The sequence below is a fragment of the Scomber japonicus genome, chromosome 2, assembly GCF_027409825.1.
Source record: "Scomber japonicus isolate fScoJap1 chromosome 2, fScoJap1.pri, whole genome shotgun sequence".
NCBI lineage: Eukaryota > Metazoa > Chordata > Actinopteri > Scombriformes > Scombridae > Scomber > Scomber japonicus.
This window is the reverse complement of record NC_070579.1, coordinates 26079490-26097119: the sequence shown is the minus strand read 5'-3', so window position 1 is coordinate 26097119 and position 17630 is coordinate 26079490. Positions and strand designations below refer to the sequence as shown.

Genomic DNA, 17630 nt, shown 5'->3' with positions numbered 1-17630 from the left:
GGGGACCCATCAACCCATTTCCATGTGCCCTCTCTCTCACTGTCAGTCAGTCCAATCCAGAATATCCTGTGGTATTGATTTGTGAAATCCTTGTTTTTAAAGAGAAACAAACAATAATCAACACATTTTTAATCAATTTCTGTCACCTATTACCTTGGTGACCTTGCATTCAACCAATATTTCCCTCTTTGTATGTCTGTCGTAAACACACACACACACACACACACACACACACACACACACACACACACACCTGTTCTTCTTTGGTGTTGACAATCAACAGGTCCGCCCCTCTTCCCCTACAGTCGTAACTACTGTTATACCAGTTTGCCGTAATTGAAGAAACATAATAGAAGCCCCCGCTGAAATACACCCATCCTTGTTGGGAGTAGTCATCTGTCAACAACAAAAAAAGACAAATTTTCAATACACCAATAATAATAAGAATTAATAAATACATTTCTGCTGGAGTATCGAAGTTGCATTCTATTATTTGGGGGGGGGAAGCAAAAACAGCCATAATAAAGAAATCTGTGCCAGAATGATGATATATTACAGTCTTGAAGGTTAAGTTTTATAAGTGTGTTAAACAGCAGCAGAAATCTATGGAGTCATAATAAGAAACTTGAACTGGATGCAGTTGTCACATACTGGCAGGGTTAAAGGACTAGTTCACAATTTTTTGAGCCTGTCCTAAAACAATTGTCTGATACCAGAACAAATATTGAAACTTTTTTTTTTCTTTTTCTTTTTTCTCTAATCTCTCCTCCTGTTATATTAGATCAATTAAGAGATACATTTTTGCTCAAAATGAAGATTGTGGATTTGGTCCCCATCACTTACATTGTAAGCATTTTGAAGTTGATCTTCTAATGGTCAGTATGAACAGGAAAAATGATTACAGCAAGAGAAAACTGCTTCAGTGTTCATTTGACTTCCTGGTTATTGTTTTAAGAGAGATTTGAAAAACTGTTAAACATCTAACTTTGACAAATATGTATACACCCAAAATAAATAATGATTACATGATCAGTTAATAACTGATTTAAAGAGGATCAGTCAATTCAAATGTACATTATTGTCACTTGTCCATCAGCTATATCCTAATAAATAATCACTTATGACATTGGCTACATTTTACTAGTTCAAACACAGTAACAGTCCATATTAGGATTTTTACCTTATACATAATGGTTGTCACATAAGATGATGATGAAACGTTTTTTTTTTTTAAAGTTTGTTTGTTTTATCAATCAAATCAGAGCTCAAGTAGTCGTCTGAGACAACAGCTCATACTATACCTGCATATCAATCTTCTCTGCTGCTCATGTTGTCAGGTGTGAAAAATGGACTGAAAAACTTGGTGCAGTATAGTTTTCAAACTTACTGAAATCAGAAAGCTTCTTCTTCAGCTCATCTCTCTCCTCAGTGAGTGTTTCAATGCTGGCCTCCATATCCAGAGTCTTGTTATCTAAAGAGCAGAAAGAGTAATATGAAGCTGCCATGAAACAGCATCACAGCATGTCTACAGTTAAAAAGATACAGTACTGTACTTTAAGACAATATTGAAACTGTGTTATAATAAGCTATTAATGATGATGTAAAATGTAACATTTTTGTACTGTACATACACCATTCCCTCATACAAAGCTAGTGTAACATCTGTGACTTCATAACTGCAAGACTCAAAGCAGAACATTTTGACTTGGGTTAAATTTTTACTTTGTGGATTGAAATGAATACCATGAACTCAAATCTTTGATTTTCATCCCCTTCTTACTCAGTGGTAGAGTATCACACAAGCTTTACACTAATTACAACGGCCAAACCATATACTGCAATGTAGACTGAGAACATAATCTAAAATGAGGTATATGTTATCATTAATCAAGTTATCTAAATACTAATGAACATATTAGACTTTATTTATTTATATATTTATATTTATATTTATTTATATTAGACATAGACTCGAATATTTAAGAAGTGGTCAGAGCAAGTGATCATGATCATCAGCTTGTAATATAATTTATATATTTGAAAATTCAATTATCTGATGACAGTGAGCCCTGGAAGGGTGTGATTGGGAGGAACGCCCCCCCACGATCTGAACCCGAGCGGTGTTCTGTTATTGGAATTCTGTGCTCGTCACGGATTGTCCATAACGAACACCATGTTCAAGCATAAGGGTGTCCATATGTGCACTTGGCACCAGGACACCCTAGGTCCATCTTCGTTCCTACCCTCGATGATTGACTTTGTAGTCGTGTTGTCGGGCTTGCGGCCGCATGTCTTGAACACTCGGGTGAAGAGAGGGGCGGAGCTGTCAACTGATCACCACCTGGTGGTGAGTTGGCTACGATGGTGGGGGAGGATGCTGGTCAGACCTGGCAGACCCAAACGTATTGTGAGGGTCTGCTGGGAACGTCTGGCAGAGTCTCCTGTCAGAGAGAGTTTCAACTCCCACCTCCGGGAGAGCTTCGACCATATACCGGGGGACGTGGGGGAGGTTCGAAGACCTTCTCAATCCCACCGACACGCCTTCCGGTAAGGAAGCAGGGCCTGGGGACTCGGGTGTGGGCTCTCCTATCTCTGGGGTGGAGGTCGCCGAGAGGGTTAAAAAGCTCCTCGGTGGCAGGGCCCCGGGGGTGGATGAGATCCGCCCCAAGTTCCTCAAGGCCCTGGATGTTGTGGGGCTGTCATGGTTGACACGACTCTGCAGCATCGCGTGGACATCGGGGGCAGTGCCTCTGGATTGGCAGACTGGGGTGGTGGTCCCTCTTTATAAGAAGGGGGACCGGAGGGTGTGTTCCAATTACAGGGGAATCACACTACTCAGCCTCCCTGGTAAGGTCTATTCGGGGGTGCTGGAGAGGAGGGTCCGTCGGATAGTTGAAGCTCGGATTCAGGAGGAACAGTGTGGTTTTAGTCCAGGCCGTGGAACTGTGGACCAGCTCTATACCCTCTGCAGGATCCTTGAGGGTGCATGGGAGTTTGCCCAACCAGTCCACATGTGTTTTGTGGACTTGGAGAAGGCATTCGACCGTGTCCCTCGGGGGATCCTGTGGGGGGTTCTCCGGGAATATGGGGTATCGGACCCCCTGATAAGGGCCGTCCGTTCCCTGTATGACCGATGTCAGAGCTTGGTCCGGATTGCCGGCAATAAGTCGGACTTGTTTCCAGTGAGGGTTGGACTCCGCCAGGGCTGCCCTTTGTCACCGATCCTGTTCATAATTTTTATGGACAGGATTTCTAGGCGCAGCCAGGGTGTAGAGGGGGTCCGGTTTGGTGACCTCAGGGTCGGGTCACTGCTTTTTGCAGATGATGTGGTCCTGTTGGCTTCATCAGGCCGTGACCTCCAGCCCTCACTGGATCGGTTCGCAGCCGAGTGTGAAGCGGCCGGGATGAGAATCCGCACCTCCAAATCCGAGGCCATGGTCCTCAACCGGAAAAGGGTGGAGTGCACTCTTCGGGTCGGGGATGAGATTCTGCCTCAAGTGGAGGAGTTCAAGTACCTCGGGGTCTTGTTCACGAGTGAGGGAAGGATGGAACGGGAGATCGACAGGCGGATCGGTGCGGCGTCTGCAGTAATGCGGACTCTGCACAGATCCGTCGTGGTGAAGAGAGAGCTGAGCCGAAAGGCGAAGCTCTCGATTTACCAGTCCATCTTCGTTCCTACCCTCACCTCCTATGGTCATGAGCTTTGGGTAGTGACCAAAAGAACAAGATCACGGGTACAAGCGACTGAAATGAGCTTCCTCCGTAGGGTGGCTGGGCTCTCCCTTAGAGATAGGGTGAGTAGCTCAGTTATCCAGAGGGAGCTCGGAGTAAACCCGCTGCTCCTCCGCGTTGAGAGGAGCCAGATAAGGTGGCTCGGGCATCTAATTAGGATGCCTCCCGGACGCCTCCCTGAAAGAGGTGTTCAGGGCACGTCCCACCGGTAGGAGACCCTGGGGAAGACCCAGGACCCGCTGGAGAGACTATGTCTCGGCTGGCCTGGGAACGCCTCGGGATCCCCCGGGAAGAGCTGGACGAAGTGGCTGGGGAGACCCAACCCCGGATAAGCGGAAGAGGACGGTAACGGACAGTAACTGTAATTATCAGGTGCTCAACCATGAAATCACTGATGACTAATGGCACTGACAGCATTTAAGTGACAGCTTTTTCTAAACATACATTTGTACAATTACAGATAGAAATCTTTGTTATTGTTAGAGTTTATCACCATACTGACCACAATCACTCAGGTTCCTCTTCACTATGCCCAATGTTGTTCTGTAAGAACTGTCTGAAAAAGAGTAAATACTTACATGTAAATTGTGCGATAAGTTACAACATGACCATAACATAGGAGACAGTTCATCTCAAAACTGAATTTCCATTTAGTATATCAGATTCACAGGATTCTGACTTTTGTTTAATTTCTTAAAGGCTCACAAATTTGTATCTCCCTCTGAATGTCAGCCAAACACAATTTAATCTAGAATACTAAACAGGATAGAACTTTTGGAAACTATTATGTTTAGTCACAAACATATATCAGTAGAAACTTAACACTTTACAGTCTTATAATAATTAATGGAAGCCATGAGAGACACAGTGTGAACGAACAAACACAATTGAGACTCACAGAGAGAAAGATGCAGTGAAATGTTGAGAGTAGCCTGTAAGATGCACAGGAGTCCAAAGATCACACCAACCATGATGTACAGTTTTCTCCCTGGGTGCAGAAATCACACAGACTAATTATTACATCTTCCAGTCCAACAACAGTGTTCTTTATAACATGACAATGACAAACAGTTGTGGAGCAGAAACCATAGTGCTTTGGCTAATAATTTCATCTCTTTAGCAGAAAAAATGATAACTGTTAACCATGAGAGATTACTCAAAGGATGACATTTGTACTATGGCATTTGTAAACGATTAATGAGGTCAAATGAATGTGTCTAAGTAGGAATCAAGAATAGTATTTTTTGAGAATGATTAAAATGAACATGATGGAAACTTCATGCCTTCCAGAGGTGGACAGAGTACACAACTTCACTACTTGAGTAAAAGTACAGATACTCCTTGTCAAATATTACTCCAATACAAGTAAAAGTAGCTTAGTCAAATTATTACTTAAGTAAAAGTACTAAAGTATTTGCTTAAAAAATTACTTAAGTTAAAGTATTTAAAAAATATCTCAGGAAATACAGGAAAGTAGTTTTATTGTCATTATACAATACACTGATGTGATTCTGCTACAGACTGTTTATAGCTCAAAAATAAACACATAAAGTCAAGAAGCCTCAGAACACAGACTCAGCTGCATTCATCAATAAATGAAATTTCTTCATATTGTACAGTAGTTACATTTCAACACACCTAACCCCTACCTTGGACTCTTTGATATGAATTGTATAAAAAACATGAACAGAAAGTCAACTTAATCATTCAACTGCACTGCAACAGTTGCCATATGTTAAAACCGTTTAAAAATGGCAACTACTAAAGCACATAAACTTATGTTTAAAATGTTCATCTGCAATTTTACAAACATTAAGCTAGCTAACGTTAGTAGCTACTTTACCACGACATACTTTTTCAGGTTGGAAGACGAGTTTTTGTAGGCCGTGATACAATTTGTTTGCGGTAAGCACAACAAGCATTTAAACTGAAACGAATCCGTTTTTGTGACAAAAATCTCAAACATGGGTTTGAGATAAGGCCACGGGTCCTCGGTGGGAGTTTCTCCAGTTTCTTCCTCCATTTCTTCGTATGGCATGACATAACATAGTACAGGTATGGCAATATGACTAAGACAAACCATATGCAAATCAGCAGAAACAGTTTATTTATCAGCTGACGTGAGCTCAAAAGTAGCGAGTAACGAAAGCATCAATAGAAATGTAGTGGAGTAAAAAGTACAATATTTGTCCTTCGAATGTAGTGGAGTGAAAGTAAAAGTATCCCCCAAAAATAATACTCAAGTAAAGTACAGATATTCAAAAACTGTACTTAAGTACAATACTCAAGTAAATTTACTTCGTTACTGTCCACCACTGATGCCTTCAAACATTTGATCAAATGTACACACACATTTAGAGGAATAATGACAAATTAGTCCTGATGATAGGCTGAATCTTCTTTTTTATCTGCCTCATATTTGGCAAAAAATACTTTGATCTGAAATAGAAGTAATAGTGCTTTAGCAACAATTTGTTGTAAGTTAGTGATTTGAGCTATAGATCTGAAAGCTATAGCATTCCTCTGTGTGCCATTGTGTTACTCTTAATAGTGAGCCATCATGAAATAAATGAGTCAAACAGATTGTATTACAAACAACAAGTAGAACAAAACAGTGGATATATATATATATATATATATATATATATATATATATATATATATATATATATATATATATATATATATATATATCCACTGTTTTGTTCTACTTGTATATATATATATATATATATATATATATATATATATATATATATAAAAGGTCAACACAATTACTGAATAGATGACACCATATTAAAGCAAATCTATACATTATTTTATGCATCATTCACTCAAACATTTCGTCATCAAATCTTGCATTTCTTTCATGTTTATATTGGGATATTGTAAATAAAAACGATTCATATTTAGATTTAGATTAAAACTGAGTCTCAAGATATTTGTTTAGCCACAGGATTTCTGTCTCACCAGGATCTGCAGTAGTCATTTCAGCGTCTTCACCGTTGTGTCTTAGCAGAGTGCAAACTATGCAGTGACTTCCGGAGGAGCTCACTTTTTTAGAGAGGGGCTTCACGTTTTACCTACATGTTCAGCAGTAAATCTGATAACTGCTTCCTCTTTTGCTACCCAGTTTTGGTCTCAAGTTTCAACTTTATTAGCATTGGTTCTACAGCAAGATATAGATATAAGGGAATACAATACAGAAGTTTACATCCTTATTTTCCATTCTTCCTTAACATAAGCTACTTCATATAAGGGACTTTGACTGCTGCTCTTGCTGGATCTGGCTGCACATTCTTGATTTCTCTTTGGAATAAAAGGGGGAAAATATATTCTGGGAACATTTTTTAACTGTGTGTTCTTTTTGCACATTGACATTTCCTCTTAAAACACAACCAACATATACCCTTTCCCAATTTAAAACCTTGTAATGTATAATTGGGCCCTTTGTATTACTCATTCCATTGTGAGTGGATAAATAACAGCTGAGCATTACAGTTTACTGAGCTGTTAAATTGCTGGTTGTCAATTCATGTATACAGAGTATGTATGCCAGTGCTCATGAACTGCCCAAAACAAACTCATTGGTGTCTCTGTGTTGGAGTATGGTCTGAGGGAATGTTGTTTTCACGTTGAAACATCGACTAATACATTTTAAACTCCTCCATAGGTTTCATTTGACACCAGAAAAAGTACATTACATGAAAAAGGAAACTACACCAAATTGCAAATTATGTGCATCAACTTCAATAGGAACTATGAGGTGGGATTGTTATTGTTATTGTTGCAGTTAAAGGTTTCTGGCTCAGTGTGACTTCTTTTCTCTCTGGTTCATATTTAAATACAAATATTTAAAATATTGTGTTCAAAAATATATGTTTCACATTTATGCAATCTATTTCTTTAATTATCAAAATAAAAGGTAGGCTTGAAGAATTGTGGACCTAAGATACTGTGCAGCCCAGGAAGTGATGGAATGAAGTTAAACCTGGTGAAACTATGCACTGTTTGTCCCATTATCATGATGGGGAAAAACACTTTTACTTAGCAATAACATGAGTCAAAGTACAGATATATTACAGCTTTACAGCTTATCATTGTCTGCAAACAAAGCCATGAAGCCAGGTAGATATTTGTGTCTCATGTGTCACTTTGCCTGCAGCTTAGCAATGACCATGTTTCAGTGCTGTCTTTAGCCGAAAGTGGTAAATGTATCTTATCTTCATGTCTTCCACATACAGTAGTTATATATAGTAATAGATGCCATGGTGGTGTGTACACTGAGTTAGGAAAACTTTTTCTTTTCACAGATCCAAAAGTTTCTGTCTACACAGTCGTCATCATTCCAGCTGTTTTCGTCTCTGTAGAACATTGTATTTACACAGTCTTCATTTTTTTCCACGATAACTGTTCGGCTCCCAGGAGTGCCAGAAGCTGACAACAAACCAAAAACAAAATAAAACCTAACAAACAACACATGCCAGTAAGCATTTAATGAACATAAACTCACAGAATGTGACCATGTTAAACTGTAAATGATTTGAAATCAAAAACATTTCCCATAAAACTGTTGACATTGTAGTCAGCTCCAGTGGTGTGCACAAAGGGGGGTCAGGGGGTGGTTAACAGTTAATCGCTTTTGCAAAATGCTCTGAAAAACATCACTTACAGGCAGGGCTCGTTTGAAATGTGCAATCCTTTTGTGGTTAAAGCCCCAAAGCCTTCTTTGGTAAGTACCTAGGAGAGTGACTCACAGTTCACAGTTCAGTTCATTTAAGACATTTAGACACAAGTATATGTATCTGAAACACATTACAGACAATACATTACAGTCATATTTTACCCCACTAATAATAAAAACTAATAATAAAAACAAAGTACAGAAAAATATAAATATACAGGTTTATGACAAAAGCTGTGATGTGTGGTAATCTATAGCTGAGCAATCAAAAAGAGGGTTAGAGCATTTATTATTATTATTTTAATTTTTTGTTTTATTTTATTTTATTTATTTTTTTATTATTAGTACTATTATTATTGTTGTTCTTATCATCAATACTTTCACTGTGTTCTTTCCCATGACACATTCTTATGTCTTGGGCCAACTGTCTTTCTTTGAGAACCCGTTGTAATAATATTGTATCCCCTGAAATATTTCTGTTGGACTTAATGGAAATGAAAATAAAAATTTGATCGCAAAAAAAGAAAAGAAGAAAAAAGAGGGTTAGAGCACCTCCATGAGGGATTTTTTGTGTCATGAGGGACTCATTGTGTCAGATGGGCTGTAACAACTGTAAACATCTAAGCCTCAGGCATTTTGTTAAATTAGATAAGACATCAAAAGAAAAACTGACCATCTGTTGATCAAGTAGGGGTTCTGCACATGATATCAGTAGTCTTTGAAGGGTTTCTGTCTTTTATTACTTACTTATTACTTCATTTGTTGTACTTTATTACTTTGCCACCATGTCTTATTCACATTTCCACTGGGTTACAGTATAAGAGCTGAAACTGGTTGTTGCTTGGCAGAACAACTATGTGTTCTTCTCCATGCTGGCGTGTACTGAGTAAAAGAGAAAGATTCATCACTCCGTCGTGTGTGCTTTTCTTCAGAGAAACTTCTATTACAAAAATTCTACTACAGTGTGATATCAGCACTACTTTACTTGAAGTAAGGAAAGTACTGAAACTGAAAAATGCATCTTTTTGCCTGGTGGGTTTGGATGCACAGCTACAGAGAGAAATCCAGAAGTGTGAAACTTCACAGTTTTCATCATTCCAGCTGTTTTCCAAATCATAATACTTTATTTCCACACAGTTTTCATTTACAAGATTGTTAGGCTCATTAGGATTCAAGTAGCTGAAAAAAAAAGTATTTACCAAAAAACACAACACAATAAACATTTCATTATCGCAATCAATGAATCAATGACATTCAAGTTTGATTCAAAATCGTAACGTTTCCCTTTTTGCGTGTTATCGATTTGTTCATTAAAGAGCAAGTAAGTTATTTGTGTGCTATGATACAAGATACTTTAAGGGCTTTACCTCTGCAAGACAATTTTTTTTTTGTTATTTTAAAAGTGTGCGAACCTTGTGGTCAGTGGAGTTCCATCCACCCATTTCCATGTCCCCTTATTCTCTGAGTCAGTCAGTCCAATCCACATGTATCCTTCAACTGGTTTGTGAAATTCTTGTTTATAAAGAGGGAAACAAATTGTAAACAACAAAACAGAAATAAAATGAATCGACTTTTGCTTGTACTATGTCTTTCGTATGCAGAAATCTTCTTGTTCCTCCTCTGTGACTGCTCTAAAAACTACTTATACTATCCTGATATAGTATTTCAATTCAAATATAGTACTACAATTTAAGGTCAACTTTTGTAACATTGCATCACAATTTACCAGCAGAGCATAAATGACTGCATGTAGGTGTGGTGTGCTTTTGGTCTCTATGCTATAATTAAATGTTCACTACAGCAGTTTCCTGATCTGATATCTTCCAGAGCTTCCTCTTTATCAAATTATAACGCTTAGTTTCAAACCTTGAATATGTCATGGTACTGACTGAGTGGGGGGAATATGAACAGACGTAAGCAGGAGACATCCGTTACTATGGGTACTAATAGATGCCTTTCTCATCTGAGGTCAGATTAACCCAACACTTACTCAAAACAAGACCCATCACATCCCTCTCCAAACTTGAAAAGAAAGTAGTGTCTGTACAACTTCTGGATAATCTATAAATCAGTATAATACTGCTGCATTCTGACTCCAGCATCAGAGTATCAGGTTTGCATCTTAAGTCCTACGTGGGGTTAGGGTTAGGCCACAAAGGTATTTTGGTCAGTGAAAGATTATTGTTCATTTAAATGTTAATAAACATGTTGTGCTTCAAGTCATTGTGGACTTTTTCTGTATTAAACAGTGACCACAAACTTTCTCTAAGCCTAAGACAAGTACTGTCAGTGCCCAAACATAACCATTAAAAGTTTGATTTTGCTTTAGTTTCTACTAATATATATTATACTGCAAGAGATTTTTGTAACATGCCAAATGTGTTTTTTCATTATATTGAGACAACAGTTAATACCTTTTCCATTCCAGTCCTATTATGTACATGCTCCCCCATATAATTAATCGCACTGATTTATCTTACACAGCTGTATCTTTCTTTTAATCAAAGTAACTCCACAAAACACTTGAATATGCTTTGGTGTGATAACAAAATGGATGTCTCAAAATTCTCAAATAAACTTTAACACGTATTCTGCCTGGTTTTATATATTTTGTCTCCTCTGTGCCTTTCGTTTTCCTTACTCTTTGAAACTATTGTTCTGAAATACATCTTCCATGTATGAAAAGCAAATACAAGTTAAAAGAGTATTTTTAGATAGATACCCTGCAAACACTTTGTTAAAGGAAGTGAGACCATAGAGATGCTATAGCAACATTGAAACAGCACATACTAGAACCCATTTTTTCAACCACTAGTGCTCTTCTGGTAGATTCTGATGCCCACATTGCTGTTGTAGTTCTGTATTTTCTGAGGAAAAATAGCATCTTTGCATCTCTTTGCATAAACAACACTTATGATCTTAGATCACTTAAGGCTATGTTTTGTTTGAAATATATTTCATTGCCTTGGTGTAATAGAAATCTCCCCACCTCCAGCTGTGTGTACATCACCAGTTTATAGGAAGAGTTGCCTCACTTGGGAGACTCTCCTGTAGGCTGGTACATGAACCATGTTATACTGTTGCTTTATAATTTAGTTGGGTTATAATTTTAATAGCAGCCAGACTCATAAAAACGAGTATTTGATCAGCCTTCTCTTATTTTGGTTGACATGTGACAACTTGTCCTGTGGTAACTTTTAACTTTTAACCTGTATTTCTACACAGTCAGGCAGGTCAGCTGTTGTGCACAGATTATAATTTAATACATGAAAATTGTTTTTATTTTATTTTAAGAAAAGCCCTTAATTTTCTCCCTTTTTTTCCATGTCATGGCAGTCGTCATAGGGCAGGCAGTTCTCATCCTATATTTGTATGATAACGTACGAAAAGTTGGGCACTACTTTTCGTATGATATCATACAAATTTAAATACATTCATATATACAGTAACACGAGCTATCAGTGCACCTGCGCAACCAAATCTCACGGCAGTTCTTAAAATAGCCCCGAAATTTAATCTGTTGATTAAAATCCAGTAATCCACGAATATTACATATTACTTTAAAAATATAAACGCTATATTATTCAACATTTGACCAGGAGATTTTTTCCTGTTGTGTCTTCATCAGTCCCGGGAATACCGGAGAAATCACTGACTATTTTACTTATATCCTCAACATTTCTCAACACAAAAGCAAGAAAGTGTCCTGGATAACTCAATGAAATGCTGGGCGAATGTTATGACCATCAGTTTTAATCATTTCACCTTCGATTGTGAGAAATACATTACGATTCTGCTGTTTCGGACAATAGCGGTAGTGGCTACAGTAGCCTACCCATGATCCTCAGTGAACGTTACTCGTTGTGAGGAATTACATTTATATACACACACACACATTTATTTTAAATGAACAACTACGAACTCCGGTGTTAGGCTAAGGAGTGGAAGAAGAGAAAGGTAAACACTGATTGCGATGACTCACTACAGATGGTAATTGTACAGTTTTTTAAACAGTTATTGTGGTAAACACACACGGAGGTACTTGTGCAGGGATCCTTTGCATGTTGTGAGCCAATAATAATGACATTTGTGAGCCTGTCTCTGGTGAAAACTAACGCTTTATTTAGACATAGCATGTCTGTCTTCTTTAACTGCACCCAGAACCATCGGACCTCATGGTGACAGCATGGCGCCTATTGTTGAGTTGTCCGAACTCTCTCACCCCCTGGTGGTGGACCCGTGTATATGGTTAGAGTTACAGATTACAGGAAATAGTAGTCAGCAGAGGCGATAGGTGAATGTCTGCATCCTGCATATATATTATTTTAATTTTTCACCCACCTTTACTTTTGAATGTTTGCATTTAGTGATATTTGTTGACTGATTAATAAATTAGGTAATTGAGAGAGAGCATTTTATGTTACATATGTCTTATATGCCTTTACGAGCATTGTATTAGAATGTTTTAAATAATTCAGGGGTAAGAAACAATTTATGTGTGCATTATGACAATTTTTGACAAATTTTTGATTGACTTTAGTATGTTTTGTTGTAGTGTAGTGTAGGAGGTAGTTTTCACAATGTACATCGAGTCCAATAGTTGTTATTTCCTTCAAAATTCACAATTCATTTTATTCTGGCTTGTGCTTTGAACTTTGAGTCATATAACTGTACAAACAAGGCAGTGAATTCCGGCAAGCATTAAGGCAAGTTTGTAAAATAAGGAAATGGGTCTGTGTTGCAATTAGGTTGTCACATCACTTCGAAGAGAATTTCCACATGCGTTTACAGAAGCACCAACTTCTCACAGATCCAGAAGTTTTGATGGTCACATGCTTCATCATTCCAGTTGTTTTCCTTGTCTGGGAACTTTATTTCTACACAGTCTTCAGTTTTTCCTTCATATGCGTTGGGTTCCCCGGGGGCCCAGTAGCTGAAAACCCACAACAACAAAACTGTTCAAACATTTGATAGACAATAACATGCTAAAATTTGGTCAGGTTCATACAGCTAAAGTTTTTCATGTAATTCATTACAGATTAATATATCAATCTAGTCTAATAGAATATATAAATATATATATAAAGTTTTAAGGCTTTAAGTTCTGTGTTGATTAATTTTTTTTATAAAGAGTAATCTCTGAACCTTTTGGTCAGCTGAGTCCCATCCACCCACTTCCATTTCTCTTTTGTCTCTCTCTTAGTCAATCCGATCCACATGGGCTTGAGAAATTTTCTTGTGAAATCCTTATTAACAGAGAAAAACAGTTTTCAACAGAAAATTTCCATTCTGTCATTTCATCTCTCAAACAAAAAACAAACAAACAAATTCACACACACACACACACACACACACACACACACACACACACACACACACACACACACACACACACACACACACACACACACAGTTGTGTTTCCATCTCCTCAGAGGACATTATATTGACTTATAGTCCTTTCCTGCAGACTTACACTAACTCTAACCATAACCTTCACCTTCAACAAAGTATTCACCTAAAATGTTATGATTAACATTTTGGGGACATGCTTTGAGTCCCCAAAATGGAGGTGAGTTCCCACAATGTGACTGTGTAAATGTATGTCCCCACAATGTCAGTAATACAGTCCAAACACACACCTGTTCTTCTCTGCTGTTGATAATCATCAGGTCTGCACCCCTGTGAAGGCAGTTTTCTCTACTCTCTTGCCAGGTTTTCTTGATAGACGAAATGTAATAGAGACTAGATTGGAAATACACCCATCCGTCTTGGAAATAGCCATCTGTTTAGGGAAATAACATAAAAACCATGAAATCTCAGAAATTGGGGGTCTGCCAATTTTGAATTTTGAATTGTACTTACTGTACCTTTGGATGAAAGCTCTCATTATAACTACTTTCAATCCTCATACTTACCTAAGTTAGTCAGTTTTCTTTTGAGTTCATCAGTCTCTTCAGTCAGATTTTTGCAGCTGGCCTCAATACCCTTTGCCTTACTACCTGAACTGTCTGAAAGAGAAGATAGACCTAAATCAGAGACTTTGTGTTAAGCTTTAATTTACATTCAGTTTACCATTTTGTCCAAAGTCCAAGATGCTGTGAAATCTGTAACTGAATACACTGAACTATAAACATGGTTATGAGCTGAAGCATTCATTTTAATTTCATTTAATTTCATGGGATGCCTATTGCTTAGTCTGTTCATATTAGCTTTTTTCTGCTGTTCGTGATTATTTCTATTTCTAAACCTCCCCAAATCTTCTGAAAACCTTTTTCTGAATTTCTGTTCATCAGAAATTCTCCTTCAATAATCAACATGTATCAGTAACTGCAATGTGACTGAATGTTAGTGAACTGAACATAAACTTTGAGTGAACCTAAAAAAATACCATTAAGTTTATCATAAATTAAACAATCTACACTCAGGTAAAATATGTGGACATAAACATACTCTAAAACCACTCAGATAAAGTAAGTAATGCACAAACTCTGCTGTGTGACAATTTAAAACAACAACAATTTAAGACAATTTAAACTCACAGACAGCCAGACGCAGTGAAATGTTGAGAGCAGCTTGTAGGATACATAGGAGTCCAAAGCTCACAGCAACAAATATGTACAGCTTCCTCCCTTTGTGCAGAAATCACAAAGACAGACAGACATAGAATAATTATAAGTTGCCCAGCAGCCTGGTGTATAGAGTTATTAACATTGGTTGGTAATGTTCCTGTTTAAAACTTGACACACTGATTTATCTATATATTTTTTAAATCCATTCTAGGTTTATTGATAAAAGTTATTCTAAGTTATTCTAATAACCTGCTAATGACATTTTTTTATACACAAAAGGGTTATCTTTCAGTAATTCATATTATAAATATGTATAGGGCTTATGTTATTCTATATTTTTCTTACAGTCAAAAAATCCCATGAAAAGGCCATTTTAATGTTCCTATGGTGTCTGTGGCTCTTTGAGGACAGTGTCTAGTTTTTAATAGTTTGGGAACTAACTGTCAACTCATTGTTGGTTCTGCTTTTCATGTGACTTAGCAGACATTTATTTGAATGAAAGTCTTAGATAAGGGGGTTGGGGGGGGGGGGGGGGGGGGGGCCTGGTGGTCGAGCTCATGCCATATAATCGCAGCGTCCCTGGTTCAAATCTGGCCAAGGACCTATACTGCAGGTCATTCCCCTCTCTCTCCCTGTTTCCTGTCAGCATCTCTGCCAGACTGTCTGAATAAAGCCCAAAAATAAATCTTAAAAAAAAACAAATTCTTAGGTAAGATTATAACTTTAAATGGTGCACTTATGACCAGGGTTATTATAGTTAACGAAAACTAAGACTAAAACTAAAACTAAAACTAGCAATGAAAAAATAATTTAGTTAACTGAAATTAAAATAAAAAACTACAATTAAAACTAAAACTAAATAAAAACTAAAATGAACATGTAAAACTAACTAAAACTAAACTCAATTGCAGATAAAATTCAGCTTCGTTTTAGTTGTTGTTTCGTTTTCTTCCTCGATTACTGCCATAGAGATTACTTCCTGTCCTGCAGCAGCCGTGGTTAAAGAATGAAATTAAAAGGACTTATATATGATATGATAAACCATATTTGGTGTCACTCATTCTTTCATCCTTTTCAGCTTCTACAAGTCAAGGCATTCTCTTAATACCTGAAAAACTAAAACTAAGACTAAAACTAAATAAAAACTAAACTGAAACTAGTCAATTCCTCTAAATAAAAATAAAAACTAAAGAAAATTTCAAAACTATAATAACTTTGCTTATGACAGATAAGTTATTGTTGATATTGTATGTCCTCTTTCATTTTCAAATATGTATTTGCTGACTTAACAATAGACTTGATGTGGGCTGACAGCCACATAAACTGTTTCAGTATTTACTGAATTTGAGTGTGTAGTCAGACCAAAGTCAAGCTGCTGTCCCCTAAATAATTTTGTCTGCTTTTAACAGACTTCTTTCAGTTTAACAAGTGGTTTAAGAATTAATAAGTAAAACATGCTACATAAATTAAAGCAAATCAAACATAAATGTAGCATATCAATTGTCTCCAGAATTTCACAAATGACTGAAAAGACATCTATGAAAGTATTAGATATTTTCATTTATACAATAAAATACTGAGAAAACTATTTTCCCTCAGATGTTCTACATAGGATTATCTCATATACCTTGCTATTTTAAAATAATTTACATTTTATTGAAGTGTTTGTTGAATTAAAGAAGTTTAGTCTCACCTGATGCTGCAGCAGTCACTTCACTGTGTTGACCAGAGTGGCTGTGTGAGGCCAGACCTCCAGCTGAAGCATCAGGGAGGTTTTCGTAGTCCACAGTGATCTCAGGCTGATGTGTATGAACAACCCTCACCATATTTAATCCACTGAAGACTGACAGTGGTGGTGGAGAATTTATTTTCTAAAAATGACACAATGTATTATCAACTTCTTCTTTTATTATGTTCTCTATGTCAACACAAACACTTTTGCTCTTCTTCCTTTTTCAGTCAGATGGTTTTGGTCTTTACAAAAGTTTATATCAGATGATAGTAAACATGTGATGCTAGATCTATTTCTGCCAGATCTGATCTCTCCATCAAGCTTTTCCTTTTCAGCTTTTGTCTTCTGTCACTGTTGGATATTAAAGTCAAGGCTTGCCTTTCTGGAGAAAGAAGAAGAGGAAGATCTGAAAAACCTTTTTTTAGAGTCAGACGTCAGGCTGACTAAGGAAGTGAAATTGTAATGATTAAAAAGCATGTGAGACCATGAGGAAATACCCACACATCCTTTAACACATCTTCAAGGAACAGGGGTAAGTAAAACAAAAATGTGTTTTTATTTCAGCTGGTATGATGTTTGGGCACCCCCAATTTCTAAAGCAGAGGCCAGATGTGTTAACCAAGCATGTGCAACAACTGTGAAATTGTGAAACACTGGCTATGCAAATGCCAACAGATGAAGTGTATATAAGGGTGTGTTATAATAGTGAAGCATTGCTGCTTTGTGGTGTCAGCAGTGATAGTGTAGACTGTAGAGAGACAATTTTGCATTATAAAATACCAACCAAATGCTTATTTATGTTAACTTACTGTAAATAACGGTAAATAAGTCGCACAGGTGTATATAAGATGCATTTTTAGGGGGTGTCACCATGCTTTTCTATTAAAGACTGTTTTATTTGAATGCACAAGT

The 17630-nt window shown here is 37.2% G+C and overlaps 1 protein-coding gene and 1 long non-coding RNA gene across 2 annotated transcripts; both read right to left on the bottom strand.

The window, feature by feature from the left end:
• Nucleotides 1–4261: 4261 nt before the first annotated feature.
• Nucleotides 4262–6815, bottom strand: LOC128373289 (uncharacterized). The gene is made up of 3 exons (XR_008322937.1): nucleotides 6703–6815; nucleotides 4631–4720; nucleotides 4262–4288 (listed from the first exon to the last, which is right to left on the bottom strand). It is a non-coding gene; the product is annotated as an uncharacterized LOC128373289 (long non-coding RNA).
• A 6048-nt stretch (nucleotides 6816–12863) lies between these two features.
• Nucleotides 12864–16812, bottom strand: LOC128366130 (CD209 antigen-like protein E). The gene is made up of 6 exons (XM_053326809.1): nucleotides 16680–16812; nucleotides 14957–15046; nucleotides 14333–14425; nucleotides 14057–14199; nucleotides 13562–13662; nucleotides 12864–13349 (listed from the first exon to the last, which is right to left on the bottom strand). Exons 1-6 carry the CDS (start codon nucleotides 16810–16812, stop codon nucleotides 13202–13204), a joined length of 708 nt encoding a protein of 235 aa, XP_053182784.1. The 3' UTR covers nucleotides 12864–13201.
• Nucleotides 16813–17630: the final 818 nt, after the last annotated feature.

Excerpts from the sequence above, each read along its gene's own strand:
- LOC128366130 (XM_053326809.1), bottom strand. The coding sequence starts at position 16,812 with ATGGTGAGGGTTGTTCATACACATCAGCCTGAGATCACTGTGGACTAC. Across the intron at positions 14,200-14,332 it reads AAGAAAACTGACTAACTTAG|ATGGCTATTTCCAAGACGGA; the intron begins GTAAGTATGAGG and ends TTCCCTAAACAG. Across the intron at positions 13,350-13,561 it reads GGGACTCAGCTGACCAAAAG|CTACTGGGCCCCCGGGGAAC; the intron begins GTTCAGAGATTA and ends GTGGGTTTTCAG.